Consider the following 26,034-nt stretch of genomic DNA (forward strand, 5'->3'; position numbering starts at 1 on the left):
TAGGTAAAATGTCTTCACTGCAGACTGATTTTTAAAAATAACAATCACCTTGAATTCTCCTTTGCAGGCAAAAATATTTTACTGAGAGAATGTTGCCCTCTTTCGAATACATATATACATGTATGTGTGTATAAAAATAGTAGTAGTTTATTTTACATAAGAAAACTAATTCTCTGATTTGAGAATTTTATGGGCTGAAGCAGACAGCTTGCATCCTGAGGTTATTAAGACATATATAACTTTCTTATAATAGAAGTATCACATCTATATCCCCTATATCTGTCAATCTTTCCTGTTGGTATACACAAAGGTACAATTTGACTGTTCCAAGGAACATTTTTACATGTAAATCAGACTATGGTATGTACATAGGCATTTATAATAATCTGGAACTTCATTTTTTGTGGCAAACTGGCATAAATCTAATTAGAGTTTACAATGTTCTTTCTCATTCAGCCTTGTGAGCAGGGACGTCAGCTGAAGAGAATTCACTGGGTTGCCAACATTGGCACAGCTCTTAAATTTCTAGAGGGAAGACGGGTAGGTTTGGTAGCACTTAGTCCTGCTTTTTCCTTCTTTTTTTCTTTCTTTCCTTAAATGTATGATTTGTATCCACCTACCTGTTCTTATTCTCCAAAATTTGAGCTATGTATGCAGTCTTCAGTTTCTACACAGTGCCTAAAAGCTGCTGTAAAGTAAAAATGACAAGTTCCAACACTAATATGTAGCAATGTATAGGGTAAACCTTTTCCTTTTTTAATTTTTAGTTAGAATCACCTAGGATGATCTCCTTCCTTTTCTTTTTTTTTTTTTTTTTTTTAATGTGCTTTTCAGCTCCTCATGTTCCCTACTTTCCTGTTGCTGTTCCCAGCAAAGAACAATGATCTTCAGCTGAGTAGAGGCATTCATTTATGATTAAAAGAATAGATTTATGGACTTCACTAGGTTGTACATGCAAAACTCTACTCCCTGAAAGTATAGACATGAAAATGTAGAACAGTGTGACCCCTTATTAGCTTGGCAGGATTTCAGACTTAATTCCTGGATTGATTCTGGTAACATCAATGAGGTGGCCATTTTAGAAATAAAAAAAAAAAAAATTTATAAATTTAACAAGACAGACAATCTAAAAGCTCAACGTTATCTAGGTATGAATATCAAATAAAAGCACTCTAATTCTACCTTTTTTCCTGACTTTTCTCCCTGTATTGTAATGACTTGTATCTGTTTTTTTAATTAGATTGCGGATATTTTGTTCTTCTAATTTCTGCATTTTAGTTCAATTTTTCTCAATGCAGATATAACACTTGATGAATTTTACATCTCCACAATGCTGTACACCAGGAGTTTTTGGGTTTTGGCATTCTTTCCCTCTTTCTAACCCTATGGCATCTTGACCTAATTATATTTCTGTTACATGGGAAACAATCTCAGCAGATGCCTGTAGAAAGAAAGCTATAAGAGAAATTTTTTTAATTGAAAAATGTATAACCAAAGCAAAGACAAATGTATTCCCCAAATTAAAATTCAGCTTTAGCTCACAATTTCAGTATTTAATGTAGTACAGTTTGTTAATACAAACCATATCATATGCAGCCTGAGAGTGGAGGCTTAGATACAGAGACCTGCGTAACTGAAGACAAGGCTGAGGTGTAGAGCAAAAAAACCCATGCTCCCCTTGTTTATATCTCACAACATAGCAAGTGACCCGAACTTTGACTGACCCAGCTTAGATCCCAGAAACAATACAGCAGTACAGCTAGATTACTGACCCTGCTGAAGATCAAGATAGATTGCCAGAAATGGAGCACTGTGGTTTTGCTTCTCATGTCTGAGTATTTTTGTCTGGACTTGTCTCAGTTATTTTTGTATGTACTTTGTATCAATATGCCAGATTTTATTTTAGAGGGAGTTGGAAATACACAGTGTGTCAGGTAGATTGGTGTGCATTAGCAGGTGGTCTCTAGGTTGAATCCAGCCTGAAGAATACATCTATCCAGTCTGTCACCCTTTTCCTCCCAGAGGAGGTGGGGATGCTGTTAAGACAACAAATGCCTCTTGAGCAGCTGAGTGCAGTCCCTGGTCTGTACTCAAAGGTGAACGAATGGAGACAGGTGGCTATGTGCAGCGCTTTGGGGAGTGCCGACAGGGTCTTCTTCCTCCATGGGCTCTCCCATAAGTAAAGTTTATTACACATTTAATCAACTTCCTATTTTCACTGTCCAAACAGACTTCTGCACATACTCCTGTTATACTGCAAAATGCAGCTGGCGATTAACAGATATCATTCTGGACCAAACTGTTTTTTTCATGGTTCTGAAAAATTTATTTTGTAGTTTTAGATCCATTTTAATGGAGTATAAGACAAAGATAACACAATAACTAGACTAGATAGGCTATGCTTCTCTGAACAGTAGCCTAATCAGAAGCTTTAGCTGAGTCCCTGTAAATCTTTTGATCTGTAATACATATAAGAAAAACCTCATTTCTAGAAAAGAAAAGCTTTTGTTGGAATCGGTCCAGCTGAGAGAATGAGACTCTTGGTATGTTTTCCTTCAGGTAGGTAATAGAAAATTTTCCTTATTGGCTGGTAGAGAAGCAAGTAATGTCAATTTTCCCAGAGTTTTGTCAGATTTCTTGGCAGAGAAGGTTGGAAATATAACCTGTGGGATTTCTCCTCTGTCTCTTCGCAAGTACCCTGTGGAGTTTTAATACTGAAAAGAGCTTCACAGCCCTGAACAACAATTTTTTTTTGCTCTTGACATTATCTAGTGGGTTTCCAGCTGCTGATTCAGAGAACTGCAGTCTTTTCTTTGTTTTGGGGAGACAAACGAGGTCACCTAAAGTCATTCTCCTGGTTTTCTTTAACCTATTCTCCAAGGTTTTTCCATAACCTTTGTCCATGAACAAGCTTGCAGTGCTCAAACACTTCAGCAGCCCTTCATATTTATATCATGATTGATGACAGACTCTTAGTTTTGCTGTGGAAATAAGTATTAACATATTTACTAATTTTCTAATACTACCTGTTTTATTCCATTTCCTTGAACATTATCTACCTGTTAAATTCTTTATGATGTACTCTTTATCCCCTCCTTTACTGCCTTTTATCTTACAAGCTTATTTTAGGGTGATACTTTATTCAGACTATAGATTAGTATTTGGGAGTTAAGAGTCATGTAATCTGTTCCTGTTTCTGTTGAAAAACTTCATGTGACCTTGGACAACTAATTTTTTCCAACTCTTTTCTTATTTTAAAAGAACTATAGTCAGGTTTGTCTTGCAAGGGAGCCTTAATCAGTGGTGGTAATATTCTTTACAATAAAAGGCTCTCTACTGGAGAACTGTGGCAGTCTTTTTTCCCTTATCTTTCTTTTAAGTTTTTCCCCTCCTTTTCCTTTTCTTGTTTATTCTTAAAATCACTTTTCTATTAGAACTATAACAAGAAAACCCTGCATAATTTAAAATCTGTTAGAGTATTATATTTGCTTTCCTTATTAATTATGTTGTAAGATGTGCCAAAAATGTGCTTTCTTTGCATTATAATAATAAATTAATGCATTTACCTAATAATTAACCATTTAAAACTCATTTTTGTATCATCTTTTTCCCTTTGTTTTTCATGCTAGTCCATATACAGAGGATCTCCGGTTTGTACAATGGTTCTATGTAACTTTTATTGTTCTTTCTGCTTGAAATTAAATATTTTTTCTACAAATAATAGCATGCAATGGTTTTTAAAATCTTGCATTACCTATATCTATACTTGTCTGTCTAAAAAGTAAAATTGCACCATTTGATGATTTTTTTAAATTAAGAAACTTGTTATTTGATTGCAAAAATGCATTAAAAATATAAAACTGATTTTAAATGCATTTCATAATTGTTATCATTCCTTGTGTGTGGTAATAATACATGTTTTCTTTCATATATAGATTAAGCTTGTCAACATAAACTCAACAGATATTGCTGATGGCAGGCCTTCTATTGTTCTTGGCTTGGTGTGGACCATAATTTTATATTTTCAGGTACTACATTTTTTATACTTCAGTGTAGATGCTCAAATAATGGTTCAGATCATCATTTCATATGAACTGGTGTACTTCCAGTCTTTCACCATAGCTAAGTCACTTTATAATTAGCTGAGGATCTGATCCTGAAGAAAGCAGCAGTAGATGGTAGGGGTGCTTCACATTGGGTAAAATTAGATACTTGTCTTTGGAATAGATTGGTCTGGGCCTAGAATGGAGTTCCTTCATCACTGGAACATATTCTTCCACTTTCTCTGAAGAATACAACAGAGCAACAAAAGAAAAGGATAGAATTGTGTATTCTTGTTACAAGTACCTTCATCAACCTCAGTGGTGATTGTGCTATATGTCTAATTCCAGTGCACTTGATGTCAGACAGTAATTATTTTCACACAATACATGTCAACATGCTGATTTCACTGGGAGATGCAGATATTTGCAAGACAGATTTTAGCTGTGGATGGTGCAGATTGAGAGGGGTTTGAATTTGTAGAGGAGAAATCATTTGCATTCTGTTGAAATTAGGTGGGAGGGAAAAATGGTTTTCTAAATCCTGTCCATGTGAGTTAACAAAATGAGTCACTGCCTAACAATTAAAAAGCCAACTGATATTTTTGCTCTTCTTTATGGAGTTCTTTGGCTTTGGCTCTCTTGTGGTGTAACTTTCATGTCTCAGGGATGCTTTCTCCTAAGCACCAACCAGTGTGACACCTTAATGGTTCGGATCTCCTTTTCAGAAGAAAAGTTAGCCAGAATGATATTAACATTTTTATTTTCATTTATAGCACATTGAGATGAATGGGGAAAATTATGCTTCTCAGAGTTACTGAAACTCTAGTTTTCTGCATCAGTTTTACTTGGGTCATTTTTGAGCTTTTCTTTAGTTGTCACAGCCAGATACATCATTTTAACATGAATGAAAGCAGAAATGCATGAGAGCTGTGGTTCTCATTGTGACAAACTCATTCTGCGAGGTGACAAAACTTTGTTTTCTAAGTAGATAGCACAGGCAATCTTGCAACATCCTCTGGATATAACTTTTTCCTGTTAAAGAGCCAAATTGTTAGTCAACTTAGTGTCCTTAAAAGAGTCAAGTTAATGATTTTCATTTGATGAAAGCCATGGTGCAAATAACTGTCATATAACCTCGGCAAGCACTACTAACGCACTTTGCTTGCAGTACATTCACTGTTCCTTCACAATGTACCTCTAAGCAAAACTGCAATTGAATTTGTGCCAAAACAGTACAATGGTAAATGAAGAACTATCCAGATGAGATCACTGAGGTCACTTCCATTCTTTAATTGAATGAGCCTCCTCTGAAATTAGTGTATTGTTTTATAATTTGAATTCAAGCTAAATGTAAGGCACTGTCTCCTATTTAAACTGTAATTTGTCATAATAGATAACATGACACACTTGCATATTGTTCAAGCTGTGGGGTGTCAAGAAAGTGAATGATTGCTAGATGTCTTGTACTTCTGAAATTAACACCATCATCTGGGCACATACATTAGCATTTTTGAAGCTACTTTAATCTACAGTTAAATAAAACACAGCATGTTAATCATAGGTTCTGCCCAACTTTATTTTTTCAGTTGTATTAGAAAATTATTTAAGAAACTGGTGAGAATTAAGATTATCTACCAACAGTCCATTAACATTTTTTCCCCACAGATTGAAGAGCTTACCAGCAACCTCCCACAGCTGCAGTCATTGTCTAGCAGCGCTTCTTCTGTGGAGAGTGTTGTCAGTTCAGAAACTGCAAGTCCCCCAAGCAAACGGAAGGTGGTAACCAAGGTCCAAGGAAGCGCCAGGAAGGCTTTGTTAAAATGGATACAGTACACAGCAGCAAAGTAAGTAACCTACAAATGAACTGAATTTATACCTTAAGTGCCTACTTTTTCTTCAGATTCTAAACTCTCTCGGTCAGGGATTATCCTTTTGCTCTGTATTTATATAGCACTTCCCTGTGATCATATTCTTTTTGACAACTGAGGCTGCTAAATGTTACCACCATACAACAAGCAAGTAATAAATAATGATTTGCATTAATTTTACAAGCAATCATATTTTATAGTTTCTGAATAATGAATGGGTTTATCTTTGACAGAATGAGGAACTGAAAGGGGAATTAGATGTCTGAATGAATGTGTTAGTGCTGCTGCCAAAACACTCAATGTGACAACACAAGTCCCACACCAACTTAGCATTCCTCAGTGACAGAGCTTGTAGGAGCACTAAATTCTGGCACTTGCTGTTGAAAGGCAGGTGATGAAAAATTATGAATATCCTTCTGCAGTTTTGTGATACAAGGGACATATTAATACCAAAATTGCCCTGAAATTTCATTCTTTTTAATCCAAGTTATTTTGGACTTATTTCTTGATATCTTTTGTTAACATAAGAATCTTCTCCTTTATTTGGTATAATTATCCCATGTTTGCTCTGCTTCCAAAAAGGCATTAAAAAAAAAAAGCATAATTTAGATCAAGGATACAATAGTGGTTTGATAGCTTCCACAATAAGAAAATAAAAATCAAAGATGTAAAAGAATTAAATGGATTGATTTATTCAAATTAAGGAATTGCTGCTCTTTGAAGAGATCAATTGTGCATAATGTGGAGGGGAAATGGCCAGTTATGGAATGGTGCCTCAGAGAAAAGAAATATAATTGAATGATAGAGGCTTTCCCCAATTCGCCAATAGACAGGTAGAATACAGTAATTTGTAGTGCAGTACAGTCTAATTTGACATTCTTCCTATTACACTGTGTCAGTAAAAGACAGGCAACTGAAAGTGGTCAGCTGCAATTTCCAGACATGTAAACAAACAAAATACAAACAAAGAGGTTTGTAAATGAAACTGTCAACATTATTGCGAAGAGTAGGTGAAATGTGTTGAAAGAAGCCTAGAGGAAGGATAGACTGGCCTAGGCTGGCTTCACATTGTAATTTGCAAGGGCTAGCTCACTAAAGTCAGTGAAAGTGTTTCACTGATCACAGTGAGCTTTGAATGAAGCCTTCATTCAGAATTACTGTTGCTGTGAACCTCCCAATGACATGACTACCTTAGTGTCTAAGGGTGTCCTCAAATGAAGTTTGCATGCTCAGACAATGTAAAAAACAGTCTTGCAGTCTATGGACAGCCATACCTTTCAGAATTACTTTTAAAAGAAGCAGTCAGGAGTGTGATTCAGTTCTGATTACTTTCTCATTGTATAATACTCTTTCTTGATAATTTGTGTTCATTTTTTAATGGACACATAAGTGTCCTGGGTGTATGAAATTATAGTATCTCTCATGCTTCTGGTAAGAATATAAAGAAATTTGTGTGTTACATTTTCACCTGAACAGCAGTGATGTCACTGTTCATACTGTTCATGCTTTCATTTTAAAAGATAACAGATTAATGCAGTCTTTTTTTTTTTTTTTTTTGGTATGATACTGATGTACCTAACTGAACTGCAGTAGTTATAACGGAGGGAGATATGAAGTGGTTTATAGTGAGGAAGAGAATAGTGAACGGAGCTGTGTACATCCACAGACTGTGTGTTGTACAAGAACCTTGAGAACCTTGGTGCACTTCATTTGTTCAAAATACCATTGGCTTATTGCCACTAGCAAGCCCACTGGAGACAAATACAGTACGTATATGACAAAAAAGTCTTGGATCTTCATAGGCAGAAATGAATTTATGCAGTGGATGGATGGAGCTGTAGTTGACCCGATTAGCATTGCAGGAACAGCAAGTGGTTTAGGTTTAATGATGGGTAGCTGCTGGATGGAGCACCTTGTCTCCTCCCCTATTTCATCTAGTCCTGATGTTGTTGCAAGTCACTTTTTTTTCCCCTTTCATATTCTTTAGGCAAGTTGGAATTGAAATCAAAGATTTTGGACAAAGTTGGAGGAGTGGTGTTGCATTTCATTCTGTTATTCATGCTATCCGCCCAGATTTAGTGGACATGGAGAAAGTAAGGGGAAGGTCAAATAGAGAAAATCTGGAAGAAGCCTTCACACTTGCAGAAGCAGAACTAGGAATTCCAAGGCTCCTTGATCCAGAAGGTACCTAATGTGTAGTTGAAAAAATTTTGAACTACTTGCATGGGTTAAATCAGATGTGCTAATTCATAGTGTTTAGGTACTTAAGCAGCATTTTGCACCATTCAGCTAAAAATTAATTTACTGTGTTCTATACCTGTCTAGATGTGGATGTTGACAAGCCAGATGAAAAGTCTGTCATGACCTATGTAGCCCAGTTTTTGAAGTACTATCCTGATCCTCATCATACAGTGACTGACATGCAGGAGAATGACGTAAGTTTCTCTTGCATAAGTATACGAATCAGTTTATCATGACGGGGGCTTTATAAACACATTTTATAGCTTTCTTATAGTTTATTATGTTTCCTTTTGATGAGCAGTTCAAGGGGAAAGAATGCACAATAAGAAAACTGAGAAAGATTAGCAGAGAATAAAGGAGCGAGTGTTGCAGATGTTTACTAGTAGATGGAGAAAATAGAATGGTGATCCTGCAGAGATTTTCCTATTTTCAGCAGTAGGAGCCAAAAAGAACACAAACAGTTACTGTAGATAGTAGCAAACCAATGGATCCTAAAGTTCCCTAAGGGGTTTTCAAGCATGACACCGATGAGGTTGCAATAATTTGTTACCTGAAGCAATGCATCACTTCTGTTTCTATCACACTGGCTTTCTGGATAAGAACAAGAATAGTCCAAGAGATGCTTAGGTATAGTCTTTGGGCTTTTAGGCTCTGGAGGCAGTTACAATTTTGGCACAGGTTTCTTTTCTATTGCACCGTGATGTTTGACTATTTGCTCTAAGGAATTGTTTTCAGTCATGGTTTTTTCTTTTTCTTTTTTTTTTTTTTTTTTGTGTGTGTGTGTGTATGCTCTAGTGCATCGGCTTTGCACTAGAATGGCTATACTCAGTGATGCCAAGTGATCATGACTCACTTCCTAATCCTGATAATTTGCTTTCTTCATGGCAAACACAGGAAACACTGCTGAGACAATCTGCTCAGCCCCAGCAAGAGAGAAAGAGGAAGCACTTTTTATCTGTGTTTCTTTGCATTCCTGACAGAGCTGTAGAAGGGCTTTGAAACAAGTGAATCTCCTTCCTTGTGGCTATGTGTGGCTAAGGCAGCTGTAGCTTTGCTGTACAATTCCAGTGCCTGAGCACTGGAATTTTTCATTTTCCTTGCTGCAACATTGATCTGAAGACATACGTTTGCCCATGCCACAGCATCCCACTGAGCAATGGGGCTGCTGAAGCAGAGGGAGTGAGCACTGAAGCCTCATGATGTGGCCTGTAGCAGGCTAAGGCAGTCCCGCCATCTCCATACCATGGCACGCAATGCAGTTTCTGCTGCCAACAGCCTCGACCAGGTCTGCTGCCTGTGCTGGGGTTGGTTTTTGAGGAACAGCCTCACCATCTTCTCCTGAGATTTATGCAGAGACAATGCAGGAGAATGCAGGACTCGGCCACTCCACACTCTGCCTGCCTCTGGCTATACCCACAGAGATGACAGCACATGAGCTGTGAAAGGGAAAATACTGAGTTGTCTCCAGAATTCCTAGTGAATTACTAGGAAGTGAAACAACAAAAATTCATCAGTTTGACATGCTTAGCTCAAGACCACTTCTTCTTCCTAAATATCGCTAAGATATTCCAGTAGCAATCCAGGTGAATTTTGGTAGAACCACTGGTCCCCTGCATGTCACACTGCAGAAATTAGTAATTCCCAGACTTTGAGAAGAAAGTAAGGGTTTGAGGTTGCACTAGATTTCTAATGTCATCGTTCTTCATTTCCTTGAGGAAGAACTATATTCCTTCTCACACCAATGATGGAATGTCTGGCAGTTTGAGACAAACTCCACTTCTCCAGTGGAGTCTCCAGTCAAGAATAGTATGGGGCCCTCAATTTTTTCTGACACAAATTCTGCTAATCCATCTCTGGAGAAATTCTCATCCCTATCAGGCACCTATGTCCACCTCGATCCCTAGTCCTGCCCACCATAACTTCCAGTTCCGTCACCCCTGGTCATGGTACAAAATGATGACCTCATGGCATGTGACAGGTTGATAGGAAAGAGATCTGGATGGATCCAGGCCAGTAAGCAATGCACAAAAAATCCAGGACCCCAAGTAGTCACTGGCCCTGAAGCAGTGAAATACATAGAAAAAACAGCACAATGCTTTCATCTATTTGGGACAGGATAGATACAAGCTCTCAAATGGCTAAGCTTTTGTCACCCGTTGCCTTTTATTACTATAAACTTTTGTATTTCTGTCATATATCACCAAGAGAAGCTTATTGTGCACTCGGCTGCTTTACTTACAACTTTTCAGGGAGAATCTGTCAAGAGATAATAAAATTTCTCATACTCTGAACTTGCATTTTAAGATATTTGATCTGTTCTCAAGAAAATCATGATGATAGGTTTGGCAGACTATCATAACCAAATTCCAACAAATGCTAGGACTTTAGTTTACACAGTTCCGTAGGAGAGGGGGAAAGAAGCCAGGAGTTAATGCAGTTGATCCTGTTGACTGCAGGATACCTAGGTGAAACAAGATGTCCAGATAAGCCTTGGCCAAATAAGAGTGTCATTCATATTATATGATACTCATGGGCAGATTTTAGTGCTGAAAACCCAACAATGCAGTTTAAAAATATACAGACATAAGTATTGTATTCCATATTTATACAATATTTGAGGGGAAAATTGAAAAGTCTCAATCAAATGTTTCATAATAAAATATCCTGGGGAGTTTTTTTTCACTGACTGCTTTCACATCTTTTAGCCCAAATTCTTAATTGCATATGGGTTGGTGAAAATTAGACAAAGGATCATTTAAATCACCAGGTTAAGTAAGGCTATCACAACAGCAGATCCAAACTGATACTGTTGCCAGCAGCTCAAGGGAGATTGCCAGCTGGTGAGGACACACTTGGAACACTGTCCAGCTCTGGGCTCCTCAGTATAAGAGACCTGGACATATTGGAGAGAGTCTAATGAAGGACCTCAAGGCTGATGAAGGGACTGGAGCATGTCTTCTGTGAAGAGAGGCCAAGAGAGCTGAGGCTGTTCAACCTGGAGAAGAGGAGGCTCAGGGGGTCTTATCAATGTGTATAAATACCTGAAGGGAGGGTGCAAAGAGGACAGAGCCAGGCTCTTCTCAGTGGTGCCCAGTGACAGGACCAGAGGCAATGGGCACAAACTGAAACACAGGAGGTTCCCTCTGAACTTCAGGAAATGCTTTTTCACTGTGAGAGTGACTGAGCACTGGGACAAGTCGCCCAGAGAGGTGTCTCCATCCTTCGAGGTATTCAAAAGCCGTCTGGACTTGGTCCTGGGCAACTGGCTCTAGATGTCCCTACTTGAGCAGGGGGGTTGGACCAGATGACCTTCCTTTCAACCTCAAGCATTCTGTGATTCTGCAATTCTGTGATATTATTTAAGAGCACAGTTGATATATTTAAGACTTCTTTTTAATGAAACAGTGACAGTAGAGGTCTTCTTGTAATGCAAGGGGAATGCTCTTTTCTAAATGGCATTATACAAGAATGGAGATTTAAATTCCTTTAAAAAAATGGAAAAGTGGATTCTGTTTATAAGAGCAAGAACTATTTTTTTTAGTACTTAAGAAAACATTCATGAACTTATCACTTGCAAATTTAGGGGAAATCTTTGTTGGTAGAAGTAACTGCTTGGAATCATAGTATGGCAACTGACTTTCTTGACCACACAAGCCATTTAAATACCTCTTTTTAACCCCTTTCTGCACCCATGGTTATTCTGGTATTCGCCTTGCTAAATTAATTGACTGGAAAAAATGCAAAGGAGAGAGCACTTCTTTTCTCAGTGCACAGAGTTGGCAGTGAATCAGATACAAGATATTTGTGTGACTTTATAATCCATTTAGATTGAAAACTCATTTGCTCTTTTTCAAGAAGTGTTGTCCACAGGTTCTGTTCTAGGTATACAAACATATGCAAGATCAGACCAAACATGTAAGATCGGTTCATTTTAAGATAGTCTTTTGTGTTTTGTGGAAATCATGTAAGTGAATTGGATGCCCTTGTGATCACGGTATCTAACAGTGCAAAGTAGAACAGTATCTATTGCCTCTTTCTTCCCTCTTACAGACTTGGATTATCCATGTCCATCATAAAGCTTTCCGTAGGAATTTTGCATTATTTGGTTAGTTTACTTATTAAGGACAGGATTTATCCATCTTTAAGAGTCTAAACACAAGGTACTTACACTCCACCTGTAATCAGCGAGAGATAGACACTTCTCCAGATGGCATCTTTCTTAAGATAGTGCCCTAAATAAACTGTCTTCTGGAATTTCATGTTGCATAGCATTTCAACAGAGTTAAAACTGACTCAGATGAATCCTTCCCTTAGGTAATGATAGATAAAATGTTGTTGGTAGCTGATTAAGAAGAAATCCAGGCATGCTTTATATTTTTGTGACCGCTATAATTCCCCTATTCCTAGCCTTTCTCTCTTCCCCCTGAAGTCTAGTATAAGGAAATATGTATCACAGAATGGTAGAATACAGGTACCTGGAGAAATAACTTTGCAAGACTCTTATCCCTTAAACTGCTGGAGTACTCTTAATTTCTTGTTTTCCAAAACTAAGCACTGACTTGTGTTAAGTGCCTGCTGTAGAATGAGGTGAGTTGGGCAGTCGGTGCTAGATGCAACTGTTTTTTTTCTATTTGTCAAAAAGAACTGAAAGAGTGACTATCTATCTCAGTTGCAGATGCCTACATTTAGTTAGAAGAATCTTACTTCAGAGTGGAGTGTGTCTGGGTGGTTTCTGATGGGGGGGAGGATTTCTACCCTCTCCACCTGCCCTCCAGCCAACTCAGCTGCCACTGTGTTTCCTCAAGATGTGTTGTCCACACAAATTCCTCTTCATCTTCCCTCCTGATTCAATGTTCAGTTTATAAGGAATTTGCATTGGAAGAAGTGGAGCAAAGATTGAAGCTTATCCCTTATTTGTGGTTCAGAGGGAACAGCTATTTACATGGGCATTTCCAGAATTAAAAGGGATGTAATATCTCATGCATGGACCAGCTATGCACATATGTGAACTTGTGTAGTCAACACATCTCAAAGAATCACAGTTACTCTAAGGTAAGTAACTATTTTTCCAGATAAAATAAAACACGTACTGACTAGTAATCTGGAAATCAGATCTAATATGAAAACTACTTCACTAGATGTGATACAGACACATGAACTTGATAATATTTTAAGTATATCTTGTATTCTTACACATGTGGCTCTTTTATTGTTCTCTGTGGACTTTCTGCTTCCTTTGCTTTATTTTGTTTGCATCTTTTTTTTTTTTTTCCCTTCTTCTTCTTGTTTTCCCATTTGTTCCATATTGCTAGGAACTTCAAGCAATCCCAACTTTTGTCATTTCTTTTATGAAATTTAAGGTAAGGGTAATTTGCTCCAGAATAATTGCTTGAGTTGGACCTTTCATGCTTGTTATCTGGTTTTATCCTGCACTTATTTTACTTTAGATTTTGGGTGGGTTTATGTACATTGGTTTGCTAGCCTTACGTTAATCTTTCCAAAAAAGCAAATAGGTGAACATAATGAGTCTAAGTCTACTTTCTTACATAAGCTGATCCTAACAGCCTAATGCTTAATTTTGCAAATAATTTCACAGAAATATTATAGAAAAGCAAGTCAACTTTCCTATAATAAATCTCAGACTATGCTTTTGGTTTTCTGAAGTATAGATATAACCATGAAAAAATAGATTATGGATCGATGTTTCTACTCATCTAATCTCATTTTAGATGGATATTTTTGTATGTCTTTAGGTTTATAGAGTAGATACTAGATTGTATATATGATTGTGTTAGTGATGTATGTGGACTGTGGGTTGGAAGGAGAGAGCATTCATGTGTAATTGCATGATATGCACTGCTCCTTTTCACATAAATTATTATGTTTTTGAAAATACATTTTTTTAATCACCTTGGACATTTAGATGCTTATAATTTTCTAGTACTAACTGAGAGAAGTTCAGAAATCTAACATGGAGTATTTGAAATGAACAATCAGATGTGAAACTGGAAGACTGCAGAAGTGAATATATTATGAAAAAAATAACAGGTGTCACTGCAGTCAGTCAACAGTGTTTATAGTTTGACCTGATTCAGTTAACTACCTTGGTTCCACACCCATTTTTTTGTGTGTGTTTTTTTTGTTTTTAATATATGAGCAATAGGTTATTTTCAGGTAAGTATGATCAAGGGTTCATCTCGTATTATGTATATCTAACTAGTGATATGTGTTGAAGCGAAGATTAATACTGATAGCAGAATTATTCCCACCTTCTCAGTCCATTCAAGTAAGTTTGGGCAGCTTTGTTGTACATTCTTAGCGTTACACAGCCCCAGTGCATTGCTGCTTAAACTAGCGAAGATTTGAAGTGGTAAAAGCTCTGCCAATTTCTTTATCTTGGTATAAATTTAACTACAGTGGAAGCACACTTCTTCAAAGTATTTCTGATGTAAAGTTTTTATCTTCTTGTGCTCTGATGAGCAAGTAATTCAGAAGATAATCCTGTCACCTCCAACATCTTTATGCCAGCAGAGTTCCTCAATATAAGAGGAATTTCCTGAGCAGCAGATGCAAAAATAACTTTCCAAGCTCTTCCAGTGATTTACTGTCTACTTTTACATATAGGCATTAATAGCTCATCCCAGAAGATGATGCTTGGCTCAGCATTCACCATGCATCTGTGATACTGTTGTCAGTGAACATTTTTCAGTAACATATATACAGATATACATCTAGTAACACACGTATATAAGCCAGAGTTTTCAAAAGGAATAGCATAATTAATTTAATTCATGTATAAACATTTTTAAAGTGACTTGATTTTCTCAGCACATAGGCAATACAATAGTTCAACATACCTGAAAAACAGGTGACTTAATTTTTTTTTAGATGTAAAAGTTCACATTTGAAAATTCTATCCTGGCTGTGCCTGAGAATTTGAAGGTTCACCTGGTTTATAATTACATATTAGAGAACACTAAAAGTACTCCTTTTCCAGTCCATAATTAAATTTCTCATGAAACACAGATGTGTATTTTTAGTCTTCAAAAACCAGAATATTCTGTATTTTATGTAATTCTCAAATTAACTCTGGCATATCAGTTAATAAAATAAAGTTTTGACCCTGAGTCTGGGCTGAAAACTTTCTTTGTAAATTTAAATTGTACCCCCTTATCATATTGGAACTCATAAACACTTTTCTCTAATTACCCTCTTTGATGTTCTTTGGCAGTTAAGTGCTCCAGTTCTGTTCATCTCTGCAAATCAGTGAATATTCATAGAATGCTGTCAGGATAAATTAATACTTTAAAATGCTGTTTGGAAGTAGCATGCAGAATAAGTCACAGTAGCTTAGATAAACTGAAATAAATGTGATCAGAGATCAATGATCCTCATACTGGGGAAACCACAAATAGTTATAATTGTCCTAGGTAGCTTTGATGGTTTATGTTCTGATCTGTATGTTACTTCAGATGTACAGGCTTTAGAAAATAGTTTACATGTCTGTAACAATATCCTTTTGATACTTTTTTACTAAGAGTAAGAACCACTAGGCACTAATGAAAGTCTTGTTTTAAAATTAAAATCTTGTTTTAAGAATGATAGCTCATTCAACCTGGTGTTGGTGACAGATGCCTTGGTGTCTAAGAAAGTGAATCTTTTATGTCAGTTACCCAAACTGAGACTTTAAAATGTTTTTGTATCAACCAAGGACCATTGAACCAAGTTTGCAGGTGATAAGTGATGCACTGAACTGGAAACCTGTGAAAATAAATAAATAAATAAATAAAATGCTTATCATGCATTGTTGCTCAATGTCTTTAACGGCATTCAGTTAGGTAGTTACTGCAACACCTACATATTCTGCAATTAAAAAAAGTAAACAAAATATTGTTGAAATAAATAGTAAAAAAAAAAAAATCACAGAAGACTCAATGCCACCAGTTAACTTTATTTTTTCACTTAATGTCAGAGAAATGGTATGTGATTTAAGAGGCACGGCTGTTTCTGTGTTCTTTACCTTCAGGTACCATAGAGGTGTTCTTGATCCTGGTGATATTCTATTTCAAAAACATTTGGTCAGACCAGGTTTTAGCCATTATTAAATTTTTAAGCTATGTTGACAGGAATCTTGCAAAATACCTATTTTGCTCACATTGCTGTATGAACAGTTGCAGCCACACAGATGCTCTTACAAAGATTTACCTTAAGGAGGTGCTCCTCAGCAGTAAGAATGTGAGCCATAGAAGAGTAAAAGCCAGTGTTTTACAAAACTGAATTTATAGTGTGAACTAAAAGTAATATACACAACATTGTGACACACTTATTCTCTTCCTGACTTCAAGAATATCTTAAAGTTTCAGTTGGTAGGATTGTTATAGGACTTTCAATCCGTTAAGATGCGTAGTTTAGTATTGCCTTTATGTAGCTGACAGCTAAATACTAATAGAGATTTCAACAGTCTCACTAAAGTTATAACTTCTAATGAATGGAGTGCATTTAATACCAAAATTCTTTTTTTGATGGCTGAATGAGTAAAGAATTCTCTCTTCTTATATTCTTCTCCTCATAGGGGAGTAGTCTTGGCTTTGCTGTTTTTCTCAAAGAATCTTGATGTTATTTTTCCACACACAGAGCCAACTATCAGACCAGAAGAGTAGGAATTTTATTCTCCTTTTCTATATTTAAATTATTTGAGAAGTTGGAAGTACTGGGAGTTTTGGCTTCTTGGGACACTATGTGCAGTCAAGGAAATCCCAGCATTACAAATAGCTGGAGCAAGGAAGTGTCACACGTGTCCTGTATTGTTTCTCAGGTACAAGCTTTTGGCGAGTGTCAGAAGACAGGAGCATGAGCTATAGTGAACTTTGTTCCAGTACAGCTGCTCTAATAACCTTGCTGCGACTACCCAGCTAAGAAATTACGTAGCGAGTTAACAGATGTAATACCTGTGATATTTGCACAATCTGTTGTGCAAATTCTGTCCAATCAACCACTCCTGTTTTGAGTAGAGGATCAGTTAAGAGAATTGGTAGAAATACATCAAAGGGGGTTTTCTTTCCTGTCTGAGGATGCTGTCCTTTCCTCAGCTGAAATGAAGCAATAGCTCTACATTTTTAAAATTAGTAAGAGAAGTTATATTTTACATATTTGAGGCAGTTTTCAAAGAAAGGAACCATAATTGGCTCCTTTCCCAAGTTAGGATCTTTTCTTAAAAGGAAGTACTTTGTTTCTTAAGTACAGTCAGTGGCTATTCTTTTTTATCACATGGTCCAGTTTTTCTTCTCTCATGTAATGCTTGAAACTTAATTACTCATTTTAGGTGATTAATTCATTTGATGTGGTGTTTCATTTGTTCGCATTATGTAATAGATCTGTTTCTGACAAATTTTACAGTAATATGGTTTCTTTGGTTTCAAAGAGTAGCTTCTGATTAACAGCCAGCACATATGGTTCATTGGTTGGAAATCCAAGACAGACATTTGTATCCTACTTGATTAGCCTGCTTACACAGTGCACCAAAAAAGTTTCTGTTGTCTGCTAACCTTCTCATATAACATGCTTACAGACCTGAGATTTCCTGTTAGTATTTTTCTATTCACCGCCAGGTCACTGAATTCTGCAGAGAACTTTGCAGCCCTGCAAAGCAACAGTGCCATGACAGACTGAAGTGTTAAAGCAGAACTGTAAAACAGATATGCTGTTCTTCAAAGCCATAAAATGGCATGGAAGGAAAAGAAACTGAATACAGTTTTCTTTTCATTTTCCTTGTTAAAACATTCTCTATCAAAATATTTTGCCAACTTCTGAACTTGGAGTTTGATGTCAAGGATTGCCCTGAAGTCACTCAGAAAATAACTTGTTTTTTCAACAATAGCAGACCAGATAATAAAATGGAGGTAAAAGATGATAAAATCCTCTCCTGTCTCAGCTCAATTAACTTTTACTGAAAACTGACTCTGCAAATATGTGGAAGACTAAAATTAGCTGTTGCGGTATATTTAAAGGACTTTGTGTTAGTTTAACATCAGATGAGAACTGCAAGTAATATCTCTGACACTGCAATGTCCCAAATTGTCATGATTTCACCGCTGTAAAACTCATGTCTAGATGCTGAGTTCTCATCTTAACACTCAGGAAGTGCTTTTCAGTTAGACTGTATGAAGATAAGTCATGAGAGAATTGGCCCCAGATGTTCCATTGGCTGTCACTACAACTAGTGACCTTGACTTGGTAGAGAGATGCTAATTTCTGGGCTATATCTGACACCTCTACTAATAGGCTGCAATGTTTTTTGTGTGTGTGGTTGTACTAAATCATAGAAGGAAGACAGACTGATGCTGAGAGACCTAAAGGTGTGGGCAGAACAATTTGAAAGAGACTTAGCCCGAGCACAGGTGGCAGAAACAAGCTTACAGGAGAAATACCAGGTAAGCAGTAGGGAACATTTTGTATGATAAGACAGTATTGTCATCATTACGTGTAACGTACTGCAGTATTTTATGCAATCTGTATATATGCAAGTCAATTTACTGTAGTTTAAAGAAATAAGGACACAGACTGTCTTGGCTTTTATTGGTGGAGGAATTATAATGTCAGCTCCAGCGTTGCTACGTAGAACAGTGCACAGATGGTTTGCCTAACACAGAGCTTTTTCTAGCAGTATGAAGAAGGACTGTCCTAGTTAGAAGTGAGCATGTGTCTGTACAGTCCTTCCAGATCCTGTGTGATATAGCTCAGATGGGAGGTATGACTGAAGGCTGGTTGAGGTAACAGGTGGAGAGGACAGGGCTTAGAACTTCATTTTTACCCCTCTCTCAAAGGTTAATGTCTAAATCAGCAATATAAATTTTGACCTAAATTTTGTCCCGAAGCTCAGCTGTTCTCTAAAAGCAGCCACTGTCTGTCCCAAGTAGCATTTAATCCATTTGCTAGTTATCTGATCAATTATTATTTCCTTTCACATAGGGTTCAGGCATCTGATAACTGAAGGGACATAAAAAAGTCCTACCTATATTTCCCTGGAGGGTTCTACAGTCTATTAAAACCTTTAATAAAATGCATTTCAGTGTAAATATACAAGTTTACTGCTACTCCTCTTTGGGAAGGATTAGGATTTCTATCAGCACAAAATTGTCATAGGTTGTAGTACTCCATAAATGTTGAAGAATTTAATTCTTTGACTCTCTGCTACATTGATTTGATTTTCTCTTTGTGCAGTCTTTTAAGCATTTCAGAGTACAATATGAGGTAAAAAGGAAACAGATTGAACTTGTAACCCAGTCATTAAGGAAAGATGGTAAATTATCACTTGATCAAGCTATGGTGAAGCAAGCATGGGACAGAGTTTCTTCCAGGGTAAGTTGAAAATTATTATGCTATATATTTTTTATTAAATGAAGGATGAGAATTTAAAATCATAAAGACACCTGTTTGCTATTGATTTTATTAGGCATTAGGAACCTAAAAATGGACCAAGTTTCTAGCACTGTTAATTTATTTTGCATTTGTTTTGGGAACATTTACTCCACTATCATCTTTAATATTGCTCAAAGACAGAATATGAACTTTAAGAAAAAGACTATACTTTGAGGTTTCCCTTTATTTGAAAGTGTGTTAACAGTGCTTAGCCAAGTTCAAAACATTGTTGATAAAAAGCAAAGTATGCACAATGCCCCTTCAAAATGCAATGTTTTAATGTAAATTGCTAGTTATCTGAGAAATTCTAATATAACACTTTTTAATACAACTAAAAAAAAAATCTGTGTAATACTGAATACTTTATCAATAAATGAAGCTGTAATGCTATTTTTGACCCGGTTGCAATAATAATAAATTAATATTAGTATTTGTGATAGTAATTTTGTAATAATTGAATGAAAAATCCCAAGAAACTTATATTGTTTGTCCCAAATAAGAAGGTTTTAAATCATCATTACTCAGTCTATATTCATGAATTTTATTTATGTCATATATTTAACGGAGGATCTGTTTAAAAATATTCTGGAGGTTTGACATAATTTTCATTATTTTTTCACTCCTGTAACTGGGATTGGCAATAAGACACAGTATTTTACTGCTATATTCTTGACTCCACAGTCCTTTGAGACTCATTTGCACTTTACACATGGAAAATATGTTCAAAATGAGATAAAAAGATTTTATGCAAGAACATGAAATAAATGACATTGGGTAGAAGAAGGTCTCACATTGCTTTCTGTGCCTATTAACTGATGAAATTCCAGATCTTTAGCTTGTCAGTTTTTCCAGTTTAAATGTGGTCAGTTTTGTAACTCAGTTGCCATTCTGGAAGGGAAATACATGGATCAATGAATCGTTAGAGAGATTTTGTTGCCTGTGAGAATGCTATAATTTCAGAACTAATGTGAAGTTATATACCTAGGTTTATGTCTCAAACATACTCTATTATGTGGGGTTTTGGTCTTACAGTATAAAGTCTGATTTTTCTCAAGATACATGTTTGTATAATTAAGCAAGCAAGGAAGTTCAATCCTCTTACTTTTATTTCCTAGCTACTTGATTGGCACATACACCTTGATAAATCTCTTCCTGCACCTTTGGGTACCATAGGTGCTTGGCTCTATAGAGCAGAGGCTGCTCTGAGGGAAGAAGTAACTATTCACCAAGCTCATGAGGAAACAGCAAATACAATACACCGGAAGCTTGAACAACATAAGGTAGATCTACATGCATTCATTCTGTGCATTATACGTCATTGTTTCCAAAGCTGTAAATGATCCCTACTATACAAAGAAAAATTATTATTTATAGTTTCTGTGGGGAGTGTCATCCTGATGGTAGCTAAAGCTGTCTTCTAGTGATGACTTGAACTGTGATATCTGTGTATCTTACAAGCAATATTAAAAATTGCTTTTGAATGTTCCTGCTTCTTCTATCTGAAAGATACCAGGTATCAATATTTTAAATGTTCCCCTATTCTGGGATTTCTGTTGGGTAAAAATTCCATACAGACCTCACAAGCTGGGTACATTGTTCAACCAATATGAACTTATTAGGTGAAATAGGAAAGAGAGCAAATGTAGTAAGTGTGCTGATAGTCAGTGCAGGTGATATGCACTGGGGAAAAAAATAAAATTAAGTGAATTTTCATAGTGTTGTGATGACAAATAGCATAAGAATTCCCCTCTGCTGTGGTAAACAGGAAACTTTTCCAGATGCATTTAAATAACTTTACCATTATTCTTTGCTGAGTCCAAGTTCTCATTTAAAATCAAAACTGTGAGGTTTGTCTGTGCATTTACATAATATATATGAGAAAAATACAGACAGAAATTGTTGGTGAGATGATAAAAGAAACTGAACCAGTAAATATGATGGAGAAAGGAAAAAGATAGTGTAGAGAAAGGCTGCACTTGCAGCAGTAAGTCTGTATAGTTTTATATTGCTTTTTTTCCTCCATCGCTACTATTTTAAAACTTGATTGTAGTTTTGTTATTTTTTGTGTTTAAGATATGTGTGGCTTTTTTATTAAAAATAACGCCATATAATGAAAAGCTGAGAATTTTCATGGTGATCTTGGAACAGCTGTGACAGACAATGGTAGTTTATCTGGAAGATCAGTTGGGTCTTCTGATTACTCTTTATTAGAACAGTGGCAGCTCTTCTAACTTAAGTGGTGGCTAATAACATTTAACCAAAACAATGTTAAAATCTATGAGGAAGATGCTGTTTTCTTTCAAGGTCTAGTCTCTTGTAATGCTAAATTTCATTAGCTTTCTTGTTAACATCAAATGTTTCAGGATTCGTAAGATTTGACATTTGTTTAAAAAAAAGCAAGTCAAACACTTTTGTTCTTATAATGTGAACACTATAGATCTCCTTTTGATACATTCATAAGAAACACAAAAGAGTTTGTCCTAAACTGTGTTTTCTTTGCATCAGAAATGCCATGGTGAGCGATTTCTATGCCAACAAATAAACTTTGATTTACGTTAGTCTGTGCCAGGGGAGTTTTCTCATGGGAGTGGGATGGAGAAAGCTTCAAGACAAGCATGTGTAATTTATATCTGTTCCTGGAGTTTGTTTTGTCACTCAGATTTGCATTGATGAATCCTAATGTGCTATTGGATAGTACCAGAAATGCATTAGTGTATTTTTTTCAGTCCTTGTTTCCTAAGAAGTTGTTGGGGTTTGTTTGTTATGGGTTTGTTCAGATAACATCATCACTTTCTCTATATCTTTGTCTCATCTGACAATGGGTTATTTTAGTGAACTTTACAGCTTATGGCCATTTTGAAGTTAATATAAATGTACCAGCTTATTTGGACAAACCTTCATGGAATCAGGCAAGCACTTTAAGTTTGTTTTAGTTAATATTGCACCAAGATCCAGAAATTAAGAACAACGTACTTGTTCATGGTCATTTTGCAGAGCAGGATTGCACCTCATGAGAACACTATATAAAAGTTTTCATGGGCTTCCAGTTGACGTTAGTTGAAACTACTGGGTTTTATTTTGACTTACCAATGCATGTTAGGGGCATCCCTTTTTGTCTGGCAAGGTCTCAAATGCAGCTAGCTGAGATACTTGTTCTAAGTCTTTCCTTTATGTGAGAGTATGTTAGTCACAGGATACCTTCACTGAGGTTTTCACCATGGTAAAATCAGTGCATCACTTGCATCTGAGAAAGCCTAGTTTGTTTCTCTTCACAACAAGGTGTTGGGTGAAGTGGAAAACAATGAAAATATAGGCAGGTTGATGGGGATGGTGGGAACATTTGGTGAGCTGAACCAGTGAATTACCGTTAATTTCTGCTGTGCAAACACTGGGTGTTGACTGGGGAGGAACCCTTCCTCAGCACATAGGAATAAATAGACATCCGTGATCAATACACAAGCCTGCATTTTGTTCCCTCAGGTGAGAAAGGGGGACCTTTGTAAGGTTTCCTTTGCTAATAGGCTTCTGAGCACTATGTGCCAGGAGCTGCCTCTATGCAGTAAAATACCCACTGTTCTGTGTCCTCTCAGCTGCCAGGGACTTGACGTGTTATTGTTACGTTATCTCTTCAAAGACTACTGCCAGTCATTCATTTTAATATGTAATCTCCAGGAAGCCGTTTGAAGCAGTGTTGCTTAGTTACAGTTGAAATGTGCTCTGCTGTAAGGTTTTTGCCGGTACAATTCTTATCACAGGAATACAGGTCAGGTACCATATTTTGCATTCGTTCATGTAAAATAGAGAAAGTGATCCTGAAATCTTTCGATGCTGAGAGAGTGAAAAGTTCACTAAATATTAAATATGTACTTACATAAGGAGCTATGGATCTTCTGCCTATATATAGCAGAATAGAATAGTTGCTGAAAATTTGAATCTATACATAATAAAGGTTAGTATCTGTTATAAAGACGTAAAGAGTAAATTTAGCAAGATTATGCTGTTGTGATGTTAGAGTATTCGCAGACTGCATTTCAGGGATTATTTAATACAGTTAAGAGTTCTTGTTTTGTTAAACCTTTGCAGTGTATCCTCTGTTTTAAAATCTTACGTAATTGTTAGACACAGCTTTAGCAGAGCATCTTATAAGGGGGTTCCCTATGTAAATGTTCAAGTTGATGTAAATGCTTTTGTGATATGCTTAACCTTGCATGCAAATGTGAGAGCATGATCAAATAGTTAACTACATTGAGTCATCAGCGCAGGCTTAAAATTGTGCTTATTAGTTAGATAGCCTACTGTGAGCCTTGTCTCTCTCTCTCCCCCCCTCTCTCCCCCCCACCTCCCCCCACTCTCTCAATCTCTCTCCCTTTCTTAAAATCAAATCAGGATCTGCTTAAAAACATAGATGGTCACAAAAAGGCATTCCATGAGATCCACGGGGCCAGGTCTGTTAACGGAGTGCCTGTTCCACCTGACCAATTAGAGGATATGGCAGAGAGGTAAGGCTTTCAATCTGAAATAAAACCCCTCTGTGAATGAAAGGGAACCTGTTTGCTTTTTAATCTGTTCATGTAGAAATCACTGTCTAGTTATGTTTCTCAGTGGCAAGCATGAAAAAATTGGAAGGAAAAACCTCCTAGAATATGCATAAAAATATACCAAAAAGCATGATGCTTTAAAGATTGATAAGAATCAAAATAAGCTACGGGTTTGGGAAGGGAATACTTTTTTACATTGATTCTGTTATTACTTGTCCCTGGAAGAAATATTATATAATAACAGCCAAGATGCATGTGGAAAAAGAAAAGAAAAATGACTTTGCAAAACTTAGTAACAGATGTAAACTGATGATTTCTATGAGTAAACAGAAATTTAATTAATTTGCTATTCAAGAGCAGTCATCAGAATTATCATCATGCATAATTAAATGTTTGTAGACTCTGAATTAGGTGAAAGATTAGAAAAATATCTGAAATGTAACTAAAGCTTTCAGTCTCTCCTGCAAAAATGAATATTGCTGTATTTTGCTACAGTGTGATTCATTTTATAGGTTTAATTTTGTTGTCTCTTCATCTGAGCTCCATCTGTTGAAGATGGAGTTTCTGGAACTGAAGTACCGTCTACTGTCACTCTTAGTCCTTGCAGAATCAAAGTTAAAATCATGGATTATCAAATATGGAAGGCGAGAGTCGGTGGAACTACTTCTTCAAAATTATATTGTAAGTTGAGGTTGTCGTCTTCTTTTTATAATTATTTTTGAAACAGTCATATTTAAGATTTCTAGAAATGAATAAAAGAACAGAAACAGAAATTAGCCTTGCCAGTCATCAACTTTATGACTGCATTCTTATGGAATATGTTTTCAGAGGTGAATCTGTCTTCCCCATGAAGGAACTTCAAAAGGCTAAAAATGAAAATTATTCTTTTTGCACCATCTCTTCAAAAACAGAAATAATGTCCCAGCTGCTAACTGTCTGACCATCAACTTACCAAGCATATCTGGAGGTTCCAAATCCTAGATTTTTACATACCTTAGATAGCAATTCTGAAGAACTTAATTTAATCTTCTTTTACAACTGCATAGGTGCACTTTATAGTGACTATACACAGATTAAGTGTAGAGATAGAGGATGTTTTTGGCATGCAGTACCCCACAGTAGTTTTTTTTAAAGTCTTCCAAATGAAGAAAAAAAAAAGAAGCTATGCTGCCTCTGTGTACTTGTTCAACATACTATACTGATAGGGGAGTCATTTTATTCTTTTAAAGAATGGTTTTTCTTCTGCTCAGCATTAGTATATTAAACCCACTTTATTTCTGTTTGGGAAACAGATTGATCCAGCTCTGCATCATCCATATATCATGTTAAGAAACAGAGGCTATTGACTTATAAATGCTCATTGATATGTTCCCTTTCACTCTTCTGCTGCTGTATCTTGTTAAATCCACACTTGCAGTGCCAAGTGGCTGGTAGTAGAATGGTACCACTGCTGCACTTCTACATTAGGGTATGAGGGATTCTTTCAAAAGCAGAGCTATAATAAATACTTTTTTTTCCCCCTTCTATCTAACCCATACAAGGAAAATTGCACGGGAAAATTCAGTTTGGAAAGAATTCATACAGTTATAGAGCCATTCAGAGCCAGGACATTGTGTGGAGAAAGTTATCAATGCCTTTGGAAGAAAACTTCAAACTCGATAAAGTTCCTCTACAAAGTGAGAATTGAAGACCTGTTCGCACTTTTCCCTTTGTATGTTTAAACTTTAGCAGTTAGGGACACATAAAAATTCAGGAGTTAAGCCTTGTTTTAGAGAAGCTTTGCAAAATTCAGATGGCTATTTAAAGTAACATAGTTTGCTAGAGTGTTGTGCAATAGGTAGGAGTTATAGTCCATTTGTATGCTCTCTAAGACTGTCACAAAAACTACTACAAGGTGACAAGCCAAATAATGAGGAAGTGGATAGC

General features: G+C 36.4%; 1 protein-coding gene across 17 annotated transcripts in view; it reads left to right on the top strand.

Annotated features, from left to right (window-relative positions):
- Positions 1-26,034, top strand: part of SYNE1 (spectrin repeat containing nuclear envelope protein 1) — a 327,350-nt gene that overhangs the window by 69,724 nt on the left and 231,592 nt on the right. For 11 of the 17 annotated variants that reach the window (XR_008234789.1, XM_052784707.1, XM_052784709.1 and 8 more), the window contains exons 5-16: positions 457-540; positions 3,630-3,650; positions 3,936-4,028; positions 5,709-5,887; positions 7,899-8,095; positions 8,237-8,346; positions 13,465-13,512; positions 18,475-18,582; positions 19,373-19,510; positions 20,686-20,850; positions 23,957-24,069; positions 24,621-24,789. Coding sequence is in view for 16 of the 17 variants with exons in the window: in XM_052784707.1 (XP_052640667.1) it covers positions 457-540; positions 3,630-3,650; positions 3,936-4,028; positions 5,709-5,887; positions 7,899-8,095; positions 8,237-8,346; positions 13,465-13,512; positions 18,475-18,582; positions 19,373-19,510; positions 20,686-20,850; positions 23,957-24,069; positions 24,621-24,789 (1,425 nt within the window). In the remaining variant the exon portion in view is untranslated. Of the gene's footprint in view, positions 1-456; positions 541-3,629; positions 3,651-3,935; positions 4,029-5,708; positions 5,888-7,898; positions 8,096-8,236; positions 8,347-13,464; positions 13,513-18,474; positions 18,583-18,953; positions 18,976-19,372; positions 19,511-20,685; positions 20,851-23,956; positions 24,070-24,620; positions 24,790-26,034 lie in introns of those variants that run through there. The other 6 variants (XM_052784700.1, XM_052784714.1, XM_052784704.1 and 3 more) reach the window with 4 other exon arrangements.

The sequence above is a fragment of the Harpia harpyja genome, chromosome 4 (assembly GCF_026419915.1).
Source record: "Harpia harpyja isolate bHarHar1 chromosome 4, bHarHar1 primary haplotype, whole genome shotgun sequence".
In the NCBI taxonomy this organism is placed as follows: Eukaryota; Metazoa; Chordata; class Aves; order Accipitriformes; family Accipitridae; genus Harpia; species Harpia harpyja.